The sequence below is a fragment of the Cajanus cajan genome, chromosome 7 (assembly GCF_000230855.2).
Source record: "Cajanus cajan strain Asha chromosome 7, NIPB_CcT2T_4, whole genome shotgun sequence".
NCBI classification, from domain to species: domain Eukaryota; kingdom Viridiplantae; phylum Streptophyta; class Magnoliopsida; order Fabales; family Fabaceae; genus Cajanus; species Cajanus cajan.
In genome coordinates, this window is record NC_138523.1 from 9964201 (window position 1) to 9979333 (window position 15133).

At 40.4% G+C, this 15133-nt stretch overlaps 1 protein-coding gene across 1 annotated transcript; it reads left to right on the plus strand.

The window, feature by feature from the left end:
• The first annotated feature begins 5143 nt into the window (after positions 1-5143).
• On the plus strand, positions 5144-5527 carry LOC109813579 (auxin-induced protein 6B). Its single transcript, XM_020377784.1, has one exon. It carries the CDS (start codon positions 5144-5146, stop codon positions 5525-5527), a length of 384 nt encoding a protein of 127 aa, XP_020233373.1.
• The last annotated feature ends 9606 nt before the right edge of the window (positions 5528-15133 follow it).

Below are 15133 nucleotides of genomic sequence, written 5' to 3' on the forward strand. Positions count from 1 at the left end.
GACATGTTGCATTCATAATGTGGTTAAAAGACAAATGTACCTTACTATAGTAGTAACAATATAATGGGTAAAGTCCAAATATCGAATCCAAATGATTATGTTTAAGAAACTACCAACATAATCGTGCTTTTTAGCAATTTGAAAGGATAAAAATTTGACTTACACTACACCAAAATTGGCTTATAGAAAATCACAATTAAAGTAGAAAATAACAATCAAAATAGAAAATAGAAAGATTGAGAAGATTAAAAAACTCTAGGGTTGTGACTTATTGTCCCTAATTCCCTCAAGATGAATTTAGAGAATTATAAAACATTGTCGCCAATTTATTTATGAAATTTTTGATAATCCTTTGGTTCTAGGAAGTCAATAATCTTTATTTTAAGAAAATTTCAAATTGACCATAAGTAGTTTATTTTAAAACAAAGCATAAAAATGTAGAAGCGAATTAATAAGTTAATTCAATTTAGGGATTAAGAAAATAGCTTGATCATGCAAATTTCTATAATTTAATTATTTTAGTTTTTTTAATCAAAAAAGTTTGATCATTCACTTTCAATTAACTAGTATAAGAATTGGAAATATTAAAATAATACTACAATTAACTAAATGGAATTCGTTCAATTCATCATTAGGGGTTCACAAATTACATCATAACCTTAGAATGGTAGAATAGGAGAAAGAGAGAAAATATAAAACTATGACTAAAGGATCGAATGATTACAATGTAGTCTAGACATCCCTATTTATATTAGAAAAAATTAGGGAAAACTTTTAAGTATAATCGTGCATCTCATCAAGTATGACTGTTCTCAATAACCTAGGCGTACTTTATTAAAACAGGAAGCATGTGCGAGCTTATAGGCAAGCACGACTTCATATAGCATGATTGTGCTTTATTAGTGGCAGGGATGTGCTTGTATTTGAAGCATGGTCGTGCATAAAACATGCACAGTCGTACATGACTCCAAAGTTCATACTTGCTTCATTTTATTCCTTAAGTGCATAGATTTCATCTCTTTAAATATTTTTCCCTGTTTACCGCATACTTAATGAGAAAAATGAAAATTTCCAAAGACTTAATATTAAAACATGACAAAACAATCATGAATAACATGTTATTATACAACATTTTGAAGGTTTAACACAACACATCAGTTGTTCAATTATTTTAAGTTGTTTAGTTGCTCAATTGATTATTGCTCTATTGAATAAAGTTACTTGGTTGTATCAATTGTCTATGTTGTTTTTTAGTAGTTCAATTATTTAAGATGCTCAATTGTCAAATTGTTAGGTTGATCGATTTTTTCAATTGATAGTTGATTTTATTTTTATTTTTATTTTGCTTTTTACATGTTATGTTGTTTTATTTCACAAGCTTACCCTTAATTTTTCATATGTTGAACTACAATGGTCATACTTAGTATGAGAGCATGTCATGATTAGGTTGGAGATCGAGTTTGGAGCTGGATGATTATGCTTGGAGATGATATTTTGTTGGGTTGTTCTAATATAGCTATGTATAGAGATGTTTGACCGATGCTTAGAGTTTATGTTTTTAGTATGGATATTATGGTTGTATAAATGTATATGTACATGGATTTTCTATGACCTCATAAGGGGATTTGTGTTTTCTAATTGATATTGGAAAAGACTGTTTTATGTTTTATGCATCATACACATTTATATGTTACATGAATATTCATGTACTTTTTGTATGATAATTCTATACTAGTTTATATTTATGTTTTTCGTTACGTAATAATTGTATCATATCATGTGTAATGATCTATCGGGTCATTACAATCACAAGTTTTAGAACATTAACCATAATGATTCAACTTCAATCCTAATTGTGAACATGATTGTCTTCAATACAAGTGGTGAATGGATCACGATACAATATTCCAACGACATTGAGGCCTTTGTTGACTCCACAATTGAATTCCAACAAAAGTTAGTTCAAGTCACTCTAATCATTGATTTCAATCCTCTATCATTGTCATATTTTTCTTTTGCTTTCGCACTTCCTCACTCTCTAGTTTCAAGTTTGAATACTTTGATTTTGTATCACATTGTTCAGATTCATCCTCTCTCAAACTAGAATCGAAACTCAAATTAATAGCTAGTATAGCACCCTAATTTCCTTTTTCATATGTGTTGTCCTCTACCACTACAATGCAACAGTTCTTAGTGATGCTCCACCACATCCATCGATCGAACTTGTTATGATGAGGAATCGATGTTGAATAATTGATCCAATATTCTCTCTAGTTTCTTTAAAGTTGCAATTTCTCGATTTTTCCAACACTGACCTTAGTGTATGATTTGAAAATGCTTATGCAACACTTTTTAGGGTTGGTGTTGCTAATATCATTTTTTGGCTGATATGAGCTAAATTATTTTAGGGTGGTCATTTTTTTAGTCATATCATTATTTGTTAAAAATCTACTTCTCTTTGTATTTTTGTTGTAGATTGTAATTCAAGGTGATTGTGGTGATATCACTTATCACTTTGCGAAAGAGGTGATAAAGAACTTGTTAGTTGAAAACTTGGTAGTTAGTTAAGTTGTTAGAATCACTCATAATAATTAATCACCTTTCTAAAAAGTTCTAGAAATATCTCTCAAACTCTATCTCTATTGTATCTTTAATCCACCAATCCATAATGCATTTTTATGGTACTCATCTTCTTTACTTTGAGCTTTATAGTGTATGACCACACTATGTTGGTGTTAGTATTTTCCCTCAAAATATCTCATCTCAAGATTTTGATAACACACTTATAATAGGCATGTTTTCGATAAAATTAAAATAAGTATAGTTCTAATCGCTACTGATATCATAATTCATAACCTATGAAGCATAGATACATCTACAAAACATTGTGTCAGTGTGCCTAATATGTTTCGAACATGACACTTATCAGATACGTGTCCAAGTACCCCCTCCCCCACCCGTGTCATAATTAAATTATTTTTTTTAGACACCTCTTAAAACAAAACTTGTATACCTTTTCGCCATGACTCCATAGACACTAGCAATAGTATGAATTATGTGTCTCTCTATCTTATATTTTGGACATTAACCATGTTGTGTTTGGTGTCCTGTTGGAATCAGTGTTTCATAGATCACATGGCTCTTAAGGATAATCAAGCAATAATATGGATCACACCTCTTATTTAGGTGAATATACCACAAAAAACCAATGATGGCTAATTAAAACATAATATGAAAAACAACACTTATGTACATCAAAAATCTTATAATCAACGATTTTCTTCATCATTCAATGGATAGCTCATATTCCTATGCTTAATCATATTAAAAAGAAAATTGTCTTAACATTAGCGAAATTCTTACTCTACCAACTACTTATTGAATTAAGAAAAATAACTTTGATTAAGAGTATTTTTTGTCAAAAATAACTATTAATTGTACAAAACATTTAAAATTAATTTTATGAAGAAAAAGACAAAGAATAATTTTAATATTTTTGGTCCATGAATATGATTATACAATATCTCAAAACTTTCAATTAAGGATTAATTTCCAATAGTAAAATATGGTTATTATTAATCAAACATTATTTTACATTAATATAAAAAAAATACAAAATTAAACTTTTAAAATCAATTATGAAAAAACTGAATTTAAAAGAGAAATATTTTTAAAAATAAAGTGGCAACCTTTAAAATGGGTTATTAAAGATGGTTTTGTATAAAGTATATTAAATTGATTAAATAATAACCGATTTACTTCATCGTTCCCACACAACCTCTTCTTCCCACTCTTGCCCAAACCATTATTGTAGCTCCCCCTCTTCGCTTCTCTCTCGCAACCACCCACCCCACCGTTATGTACTTCATTAGCTGCATCCGATTCTTCCGTGACGGTTGTGTTTATGGATTTAGGATTTAGGGTTTATGATTTTAAAAAAAAAATTCATGCAATAAATTTTAAAATAATTTTTATATTTTCTCTGTGTTTTGTTATTTGATTACCTATTATCATAGTTTTAAAAACCGGATCGGTTATCAAACCGGTTAAGGTACTGGGTCAGTGAGTCAAAGGTTGAACCGGTGGGTCACTAGTTGAACCGCATGACTCGATTTTTATTTATTTTTATTAAAAAAATATTCATATTAAATATATTTTATACTTATAAATTTTAATAAATTCATATCTTATTTTAAATTTCAATTTTTCTATCTTATTTAAAAAAAATTTATTTTTATTTTGTAAAAAAATACATAAAAAAATTACATGTTAAACGGTATATTAATACAAATTAAAAATATAAATAATATGTACATATATAATATACTTGCAATTAATATCACAAAATAATATATGTAATATTTACATAAATATTGCATTATTAAATATATAATTTAAAATTAATAATATACTATAAAAGTTATTTAAGTTGTATATATTGCAAACAAATATATTAGAACAAGTAGTCATTGTTATATTTAATAAGACTCCTTGCTTTTTCATTAAGAGATTCAATTTTCATTATTATTTTTGTGATTTATGGTCCCTTAAAAAAATTTAAAAAAAAATAAGAAAAAAAAGTTGTTGAACCGGTTTGACCCACCGGTTCACCGTTGAACCAGAAAATTGACCGGTTCAATCCAATTTGAAACGAGTCGACTGCATAACCGATCCAACTTCAGATTCGGACCGGCTGGACCACCGGTTCCCGGTCCAACCGATCTGACCGGCCGGGTCGGTCCGGGTTTTAAAACACTGCCTATTATCATATATATTTATTTCTTATTTTCTTTTCATCTCTCTTATACGAATGTCACTCACTGTCAAGTCCAAACAAAACAGATTTAAATGATATATTTAGTTATTTACATGAAGCCCCGGCAATCCATTCCCTCCCTATCTATCGCGATTTTGATTTTAAGATTTAAGATTTTGACCAATGACCTGTCAAATAATGGCATCAATAATGAATGCAATTAATGTACCCACTAGAAAGCGTGGTTCCCCACACGGTCAAGAAAATTCGTGTTTCTTTCTTCATGATCTCAATATAAATACCCAACATTTGAGTATACACATCCCAAGCTCAAACTTCCAAGTTCCCTAAATACAAAGAAATTAGCATTCAGTCAAAGATTTCAAGATGCTTAGGTCTTTTGTTGGGAAATTTCAAAAGGGTCTCTCTCAAATTGTGCCTACTAGAAAGCCTTCACTCAGCTACTTCAATGAAAACCAACTTGAAACCGCAAATGTTGTGCCAAATGATGTTAGGAAAGGATATTTTGCTGTTCTTGCAATCAAAGATGGAGAAACTAAAAGGTTTGTGGTTGAGTTAGATTACTTGACTAGTCCTGAATTTTTGGGACTATTGGACCAAGCTCAAGAAGAGTATGGCTTCAAACAGCAGGGAACTCTAGAAGTTCCTTGTAGGCCTCAAGAGTTACAGAAGATTCTAGATGGTTGGAGAACGAGATCAGACAGCATCAAAGGTGTAGGAAGGGATATTTATTTTCCTAAGTTCCTATGATAGACTATACGAAGTTTTAATTTCTAGTTATGTTTTCGTTCAGCTTTTTGCATTTGGTTGAAGACGTGTATGTAGATTTCATTCATTTTATTCTACAGGCAATTTTATTGTCACTTATTGCAAATTAATAAATGTTAAATATTATTGAATCAACCACAAGTGTTATCCTTGCCCCTGCTATTTACTTGATAAAACGCAACTTCTAGTTTACTGAAAATAAGCCTGGTGTGAAGTGTGAACATAAGTGAAAAACACAAGAACGGGGGAATAAATTGTTTTATTATCGTTAACGTTATTTGAGAAAACCGAAGATTTTGATTAAACAGCTATAAAAGATTCTATATATATATATATATATATGAAGTTAGTTCTACGATGCATGGATAAATATCATCTCAAGACACCAACAAGGTGTGATCATAAATAGTTGGGTTCTTAATGAATGCGTAGTTGGGAATTCCATTATTGATTACGTGTATAGAAAAATATTTTATTAAAAGAGATTGACAAAAGCAATTTTTATACCTAAAAAGGAATTAGTGTCTTACTATTTGTTTAATATATCTTTGATAAATAAAAATAAAAAATAAAACCATCTCAAGACTGTGATAATATAGAGAAGAATTTTTTTTCTTTTAGAGAACAATTTACAACATAATCTCTTCTTTAATTATGAAATAATATCATCAGCAAATACTTAGATTAATTGACGCCAGATTGTTCTATTTTAATTAAATTGTCTTCATTGTAGAATACACTTTTAATTTTATAAATTTTAATTAATGGTAACTAGTTTTTTATTATTTTTAAAAAGAGAGTGTTGCTTCCATTTTTTAAAGATGTTTTATACATAAAACATAAAATTATGACTAATATACTATTTTGGCTTCCCATCTTCTTATTTAAATTTTATCTTCTAAGTTAAAAAAAAAATGGCATTTGGTCCTTTTAGGTATTTATGGCACACCAAATTAAGCATTTTGTCATTATTATTTAATACTAACGGTATTTATTTAGATTGACAAGATAAATATTAATATGATATAACATTGTTTACCCTTACAAGTCATCAAATGGATCATGTTAATGCAATAAACAGGCATAAGAACTAATTAACTTGATATTTATGAAGCCATTTTAAAAGTATGTTTGTTAGAGTAAAAATGGTTAAAAAAATTAGGGAGGAGAGAAAATAAATAGATGAGAAATGAAAAAGAATGGTTGTTCAGTTGAATAAAAATAGGTGAAGAAGAAAATAAAAATGTTTGAAACTCGTAATTTTTATTGATCACAAAAAGATGGATTGTTAAGCAACGTAAGTACAAATTCTGACACATGATATTCATTAATCATGTTTCACGATATTTTTTCTGTCTTTTATATAAAATAATTTTAAGCTTTTCTATTTTAGTTTTTTCATTTTTACTCCACAATAAAACATGCTAATTATAAATATGTAAATTAATTAAAATTAGATTAAAAAAGTAAAGATATAAGTAATTGACAAAAAAAATTCTGTTAAGACAAAACTTAATTATAATTCTGTTGATCATGTTTTTCAAATAGATTATATTAAATATAAAATATATTATCAAGGTGAAATCTTTATTAATTCTAATTAGAACTTAACACTAATTAATAGTATCATATATGATACTAAATGGAGATCTGAGATCTAAGGTCAATTAGATATATGACAAAAATTAAGTATATAAATAAAAATTAAAAATTAATTCTCACCTTATATATCAATTAATTTTGTAAATATTAACACCACCTGCAAATTAACCAATCCAGGGTTTTATTATTTGCAGATCTAGTTTTACCATCGAAATTAAGGAAAGGGGACATTAATTCTAAGGATGCATGCTAACAGTAGCTTTTAAACAAGCCTTGACAACAAAAGGAAATGAAATTGTTCCTGTGTTAGGATACACACTCCAATTATCCTTGTTGTAGTAGGTCTGGTCTTGGGTCTCGGTCTTCTCGTTCAATCCGGGCGGTTTGAAGCGAGAGGGGGAGGTGTCTGCAAAGACACTCCAACGCTCAAGTAAGTACTCGGCGTAATAAATGCGGTAGGTCAAAAGTAGTTACGTACCTCTCAGGAGTTCTATTTATAGGTGTTCGTGTTGGGCCGTGATTATGGGTTGGGCCCCGGGAAATTAGGGGACTGATCCGAAGTTTATGCTAATTAATTTATCCGTAATTAAGCCGGTAATGACGTTGACCTTGGCCGACCGTACCGATAAGTTCCGTACATTCATGTGGGGTCGGTGGTGTCGGGTACTCGGCGGGTTCGGGTACGCAAAGCGTTCGGATTGCTCGGCCTGGTCGGCACCATACGGTATACAACCCCCTCAGCGTCGAGGATAGAAAAGATGAAGACGATAAAGAAAGCTTAGCCATTGAACGCCTGGTGTTCGGTCCCGGCCTTATTTCTCGCGGGGCCTGAATTCGGGGGGGGTTTAATCTCCTGAAGTAACGCTGCACCGAGCTCTCAGCGTCGATGAGCCGAACCCTCCTTGGATTACGCGTTGTGAAATCGACGCGTGGACTCCGATGGAGGGTTCCTAGAGTTGACAAAGTGGCCTGGAAATCATGCCGAGATTTCTGATAGAAGTGGCCTGAAAATGCCCGAGTTTGAGGTCGTGCCGTGGCCTTTTTAGATGTTGGGAGCCGATACCGAGACCGCCGAGATGAGTGGGCCTCAAATGTTGGAATTAATTGTTGTGCCGAGACCTCATTGTGTGTTGAAGGTCGTGCCGAGGTTGAAACGAGTGTGACTTGCCACGTTGGCCTTGGCGGTTACAGGCCCAACGGTTATTTAATCTGGACCGTTGGATGTTCTAGATCGAACGGTCCCGGTCTTGCTAAGGCTTTTCACCTTCCCCGTTTACCTCACCTATAAATAGGGGGGGCGTGAGAATTTACTTACTGTAAATTCTCCGAGCTCTCTCGTAATCAGATTCGACCGAGCTAACCGAGTAAGGTAAATTTTGTATTCGTTATTTTTTTAACAATAAATGGATAGGGGATATTCCTCGGCAAGGAGTTGGACGTCCTCGGAGGGTTCGGACACTAATTCCAGTAGAGAGGGGTCGGGGTCAAGTGAGATATCTAGGTTGCCGCCTCTGCAGTGCGAGGTAGTGTTTCCTTCCGACCGCCCTGAGCCAGAAGATAGTGGGGATGAGGTGGTTGAGATCTCGCCACCGCCGAATCTGGGTGTGGCTCTGGCGCGAGCTGTCGAAGTTGACAAGAGGGGGGTGAGTTCGGTCGGGGTAGAGCCTGCTGACGTGGAGATTCAGGGGGGTGTAATGGAAGTGATCGGTGGTGGTCGAGGTAAACGTAAGGTCACTTCGAGACCTAAGCCGAGAGCGAGGATTGAATATGGCTCTCTGGAGATGTCGGGGTATGAATGGGTAGACGGAGAGGTCGGCATATATTTCTCCAAGTGGTCTGACCAAGCCATGCTAGACACCTTTGTTTCTTTGGAGAAGTGTTTTGGCAGCGGAGACGGCGAATTTCCTTTGCTTGCCAAGGCGTGCGAGGACGATGGGCCGAACACTGATTTCGTCTTTCTGGAACCAAGTGACGACGAGGCCGACTACTTCTACGCCTACATGTGCTGGTTCGAAGATCTCGGGGTCCAATTGTCGTTTGATGATTTCCAGATGGGGGTGCTCCGAGTGCTAAATGTTGCGCCGACCCAATTACATCCGAATGCCTGGGCGGCAATGCAGGCATTCCGAAACCTCTGTCTATGCTTAGGACTCACGCCTCGACCATTGGCGTTTCTATATTTTTATACGTGTCGGCCGAGTAAACCGGTGAAGTGGGTATCGTTGTCTCGGGTGCCGAAGCGTAGGTTTCTTCAAGCCTTTACCTCGTCCTACAAAGGGTTTAAGAGTGGGTTTTTTAAGGTTCGTTGGGGGTCGGACATGAGAGATTGTTTCTATGATCGCGAAAACACTCCCCTATTCCCCTTCTACTGGACGAGGCGTCCGACTCGTTACGAGGCTATATCAAAATCAAAACTCCCTGCCGAGGACATAGAGATTGTAGAACTCCTCGACCAATTGCCGAAGGAACTACTCGTCCGAAGCCTCCTGGATATTTTCGAGACGTCTCATTTCGAGATGGTCTTGCTAGGTATGTACCTTAGGCTTCGGTAATGTAGCACCGTTTTTAATTGATGTTAAAATTTGCTTTGTTGTAGGATTGATGGCCGGAGGCAAACTTGACGTGGTCGCGATGCTCGCCAAGAGGGCGAAGGAAGCAAAGGAGAGCGGAAAGGTGCCGCCGGCGAGATCGGCCCTCAAGGCACAACGAGACAAGCCTCCTCACGTCCTGATTCCGATGTCCGATCCCAAAAAGAAAGGGGGGTCGTCTAGGGTTCAGGCTGCCGAACAAAACCTTGAGTCGGAACGACCGAGCACTTCCTCCAAGCGGCCGAAGCAGCTATCACTGGATCAAGCAGGGTGTGGGGCCTTCGCCATTCCTGCTGTTGTTGCGGGGTCCAACTTCCTGGCTTCGGATGTGCAGGTCGAGAACTTGGTCAGTCTCGACGTTACTACCGGGGGAGGACTTCAATACTTGGAGGGGATGTCAACGGAGGCCGAGTACAAGCTTTTCTGTGAGCTTGATGGTCGGACTTCCCTCGTGGCCAAGCATGTGATGATGAGGTCGGCGGTCTCGGCCGAGAGGCTCCAAAGCCGTTTGAAAGATGCTGAGGCGACGGTAAAAGATGCCTTGAGTGCTAATGCCAAGGCCACTGAATCGGCTGAGGAATTGAAGAAGGCCGCCGATGCGTATCGCAGAGAGGCCGATGACCTGAAGCTGACCGTGCAAAAGATGAAGGCCGACACCGCCGCTGCTGCAAACGAGATCGCCCGGCTTAAGGAGTCGGCTGCGAAGTTCGAGGTCGAGGCCACCGAGCAAATTCTCTCCCAACGTGACGCCGGCTTCAATCATGCTGTTCGGCAGGCTTACCACTTTTGCGACGTCCCGGCTGACTTTCAGTTTGATGTTAGTCGGGACTTCTTGGGTGGCAAGTTTATGAGCTACGCCGAGTTTCCCCAAGGGGCCGAGCCAGATGCCGAGGCCCCGCGCCAAAATATGTCCAGTCGGGCCCCGGTGCAATCAACTGGGGAGGATGACCAAATAATTGATGTTGTCAGAGACGGGGACCCGGTGGAGCCGGTGGTTGAATAGGATCGGCTTGTATGGCCTGCTAGGGTTAGGGATTACTTGTAATTTGGCCGGTAGCGCCTTTTGTTAGCTCGGCCTTAGGTGTCGGGGGTGTAGGCTGATTTAATTTTTTGTAAGTAGCCATTTTGATCGGCACTGATTAAATAGACAATTTTTATTTCAAGTTAAGATGAACCGAACGCGCCTCAACCGAGGGTTTTTTCACAACGCGATAGAAACGAAACCTTTGCGAGCGATCGGCTCAATCTGCCATTATTAATAATGAGACTTCATTTGAATGCTAAGTTAAAATGAATCGGCCTTGGCTTAACCGAAGGTTTTCCCTTTCTCATCTCGGTGGAAATGAAACCTTTTCGAGAGGTCGGCTTAATCGGCCATTATTAATAATGAGACTTCATTTGAATGCTAAGTTAAAATGAATCGGCCTCAGGTTAACCGAGGGTTTTCTTTTGTGAGAAGTCGGTTAGATCGGCCATAAGTGATGACGCCGCCATGTATGGTGCGTAGCGGGTTCTTGTTCTACTTACGCGAGTAGGAGGTAGCATGGCCAAAGCGTGTTGGGCCCGACCCATTGGGTGTATGCTACTCGGCCTAGATGCGTTCTTAACCGAGGGGGTACTCGGCAGGGAAACCTGTCGGGCTCGGTAGAACGTCGAAGTGGTCGGCCGAGGGTTGTTTGGTTGGGCTCGGTGGAACGTCGAAGTGGTCGGCCGAGGGTTGCTCGGCGTTGGTCCGTGAGTAACGTTCGACCTAGGTGCATCCTTAGCCGAGGAGGGTACTCGGCAGGGAAACCTGTCGAGCTCGGTAGAACGTCGAAGGGGTCGGCCGAGGGTTGCTCGGCATTGGTGCGTGTCGATCGAGATCGAATTCTGCATCATTGCGGTCTACACATGCATAATATTGGATGAGGAAAGATAATGAAATAAGTTTTTTATTAATTAAGTGCCTCGTTAAAAACCTTGCCGACCCAAAACCCTCCTTAGGGACAAAAGAGTCGGTCAAGGAAAAGAGTGCACTAGTACATCAACTGTAATACATCTTTAGGTGAGTTGAGTTCCAAGTTCTAGGGATAGGCTTTCCGGACAGGTGCTCCAGCTTGAATGCTCCGTTATTCAGGTTGTGTCGGACTCGGAAGGGCCCATCCCAGTTTGGGGCGAGCTTCCCTTGCTTTGGATCTTTCCTCGCTTCGCCCGTCGCTCTCCAAACGAGATCTCCTTCTCGGAATGCTCGAGGCTTCACCTTGCTGTCGAACCTTCTCTTGTATCGTTGTTTGGTGGCCTCGGCCACAACCAGCGCTCGGTCTCGAACCTCTTCTATCGCGTCTAGGTTTGTTCGGAGTTCGGCTTCATTGTTTGCCTCATCAAAGTGGGTTCGGCGGAATGACGGTTCCCCGATTTCCACTGGGATCATCGCATCGGACCCATAAGCCATGCGAAAAGGGGTCTCCTGCGTAGTCGATTGGGGGGTACATCGGTATGCCCAGAGCACCTCGGGTAGTTGCTCGGCCCATGCTCCCTTTGCTTCCCCTAGCCGTTTCTTTAATTCTGCCAGGATGACCTTGTTGGCCGACTCGGCTTGCCCGTTTGTTTGTGGGTGTTCTACCGAGGTAAATTTGTGTTGTACTCCTAGGCCAGCCAGGAACTCGTTGAGTTTTCGATCGGTGAATTGAAGGCCGTTGTCGGTCACTAGTGTGTGAGGGACACCGAAGCGGGTGATGATGTTTTTCCATAGGAATTTTTGAACCTGGAGGGCGGAGATGCATGCCAGGGGTTCGGCCTCAATCCACTTGGTAAACAAATCCACAACTACAATGAGGAACTTGCATTGCCCCTTGGCGATCGGAAATGGTCCTAGTATGTCGGCTCCCCAGGTAGCGAATGGCCATGCGGGGGGGATGCAATGTAGTTGCTCGGCCGGCTGGTGGATTAGGTTCCCATGCTTCTGACACGGTAGACACTTCTTCACAAACGCTGCACAGTCGGTGTTCATGGTCAGCCAGTAGTATCCGGCCCGTAAGAGCTTGGAGACAGTTGTCCTCGCTCCTGAGTGCAGGCCGCAGATTCCCTCGTGCACCTCTCTCGTCACATAATCGGCTTCATGGAGGTCGAGGCATTTTAGCAACGGGGTAGAGAAACCACGTTTGTACAGTTTTCCGGCAATGATAGTATATCTACTGGCTTGAGTTCGCAAACGTTTGGCCTCGGCCGGATCGTCTGGTGTGACCCCGTCAATGATGAAAGCTTTGATTTCGGCTCGCCAGTCTGGGGGATCTTTTCGTGCGGTGTGGTCGGCATCGACATTTGCTATCAATTCCGTGTCAACACTGGGGTGGTCGATCTCCTGTTGGATGATGGTTCTCATGTGACCTGGTTTTTTGGTTGTGGCTAGCCTAGCCAACCGGTCGGCTCGAGTGTTGTTCTCGCGTGGGATGTGCTCGACCGACACCTCCTGGAAGTTTGCCTTCAGCCCTTGATAAGTGTGGTAGTATTTCATCATCATGTGGTCCTTGACCTGGAAATTACCACCTACTTGTTCGGCCACAACCTTAGAATCGGTCAGACATTTGATTCTCGTCGCGCCCATGTCTTCGGCTAATCTGAGCCCGGCTATCAGGGCTTCGTACTCAGCCTGATTGTTGGAGGCTTTGAATCGAAAACGCAGGGATTGCTCCAATGTAATGCCCTTCGGCCCCTCTAAGATTACACCTGCTCCGCTCCCCTGGCTGTTTGAGGAGCCGTCCACGTGGAGGGTCCACCATTCTTCTTCGAAGCGGCCATGGGGGTGTAATTCGTTCACGAAGTCGGCCAGGCATTGCGCTTTGATCGGCCCTCTCGGCCTGTACGCAATGTCAAATTGCGAGAGTTTGACAGCCCATGCCATCATTCTCCCGGCGAGTTCGGGTTTGCCTAGGACCTTGGAAATCGGGCAATCGGTGTGCACGACCATTCGGTGGCTCTGAAAGTAGTGTCTCAAATGTCGGGAGGTATGGACCAATCCGAGAGCGACTTTTTCAATCAGTTGGTATCGGGTCTCGGAATCCTGAAGAAGTCGGCTAACAAAATAGACGGGAACCTGAGAGCCTTCCTTTTCTTGTACCAAAACCGAGCTGATTGCTTCGTCTGATACGGCTAAATATACCAACAGTGGATTCGAACGGTCCGGTCTCGTCAGGGTCGGAGGGGTCGTCAAAGCTGTTTTCAATGCTGCGAAGGCCTCTTCGCATGATTCGTTCCAGGCGAAAGTCGACGCCTTTTTCAAGAGCTACGTCATCGGACTGATTTTGTCGCCTAGCCGAGGGAGGAATCGGGACAGGGCAACCAGTCTTCCAGAGAGGCGCTGCAATTCCTTCAGGCTGCTCGGGCTCCGCATATCTATTACAGCTTGGCATTTGTCTCGGTTAGCTTCTATGCCTCTCGATGATAGCATAAAGCCAAGAAATTTACCTCCCTTAACCCCGAAAGTGCACTTCTCGGGGTTGAGTCGCATGTTATGTTTACGCAATGCTCCGAATGCTTCGGCGAGGTCGGCCGCGTGATCTTCCATGGAGTTAGATTTCACCACCATATCGTCCACATAAATCTCGATGTTGCGGCCGATTTGATCTCGGAATACCTTGTCCATCAACCTCTGATAGGTTGCCCCAGCGTTCTTCAACCCGAACGGCATTACCTTGTAACAAAAATTGGCGCTTTCGGTGATGAACGCCGTTTTTTCCTCGTCGGCCGGGTGCATTTTTATTTGGTTATAACCCGAATACGCATCCAAGAAGCTAAAGATTGCGTGCCCTGACGCGCCGTCTACAAGCCGATCAATACAAGGGAGCGGGTATGCATCCTTCGGGCAGGTTTTATTGAGGTCGGTGTAGTCGGTACACATTCTCCATTTGCCATTTGACTTCTTGACCAGAACTACATTTGCCAGCCACGTGGTGTAGGTAACTTCTCGGATGAACTTTGCTTGCAATAGTTTTTGCACCTCAACATTTGCAGCCCTTCGTTTCTCGTCTCTCATTTTCCTTTTCTTTTGGGCTATCGGTCGGGCGTCTCGGCACACTGCTAATCGGTGACACAAGAAACCAGGGTTTATCCCAGGCATGTCTGACGCCGTCCAAGCAAATGTTGTCTCGGACAGTTTGCTTGACTCGGTTTGCATCAGTTTCGCTCAACTGGGATCCTATTTGGGTGATTTGTTCGGGTGATCGGCCGAGCTGGAAAGGGACGAGGTCTTCGGCGGCCTCAATTCGTTCCACTTCCCCTAAACGAGGATCGAGGTCGATGCTCTCGGCTGTCTCCTGTCTAACCACGTTTACCCCTCTTGCTGTCGCGGGTGGCTCGGCCAGAGGCTGCACCTTCAGACTAGAGAGGTAACACTCCCTTGCAGCTTTTTGGTCGGCATGCA

Coding starts and splice junctions, on each gene's coding strand:
- LOC109813579 (XM_020377784.1), top strand. CDS start 5,144: ATGCTTAGGTCTTTTGTTGGGAAATTTCAAAAGGGTCTCTCTCAAATT.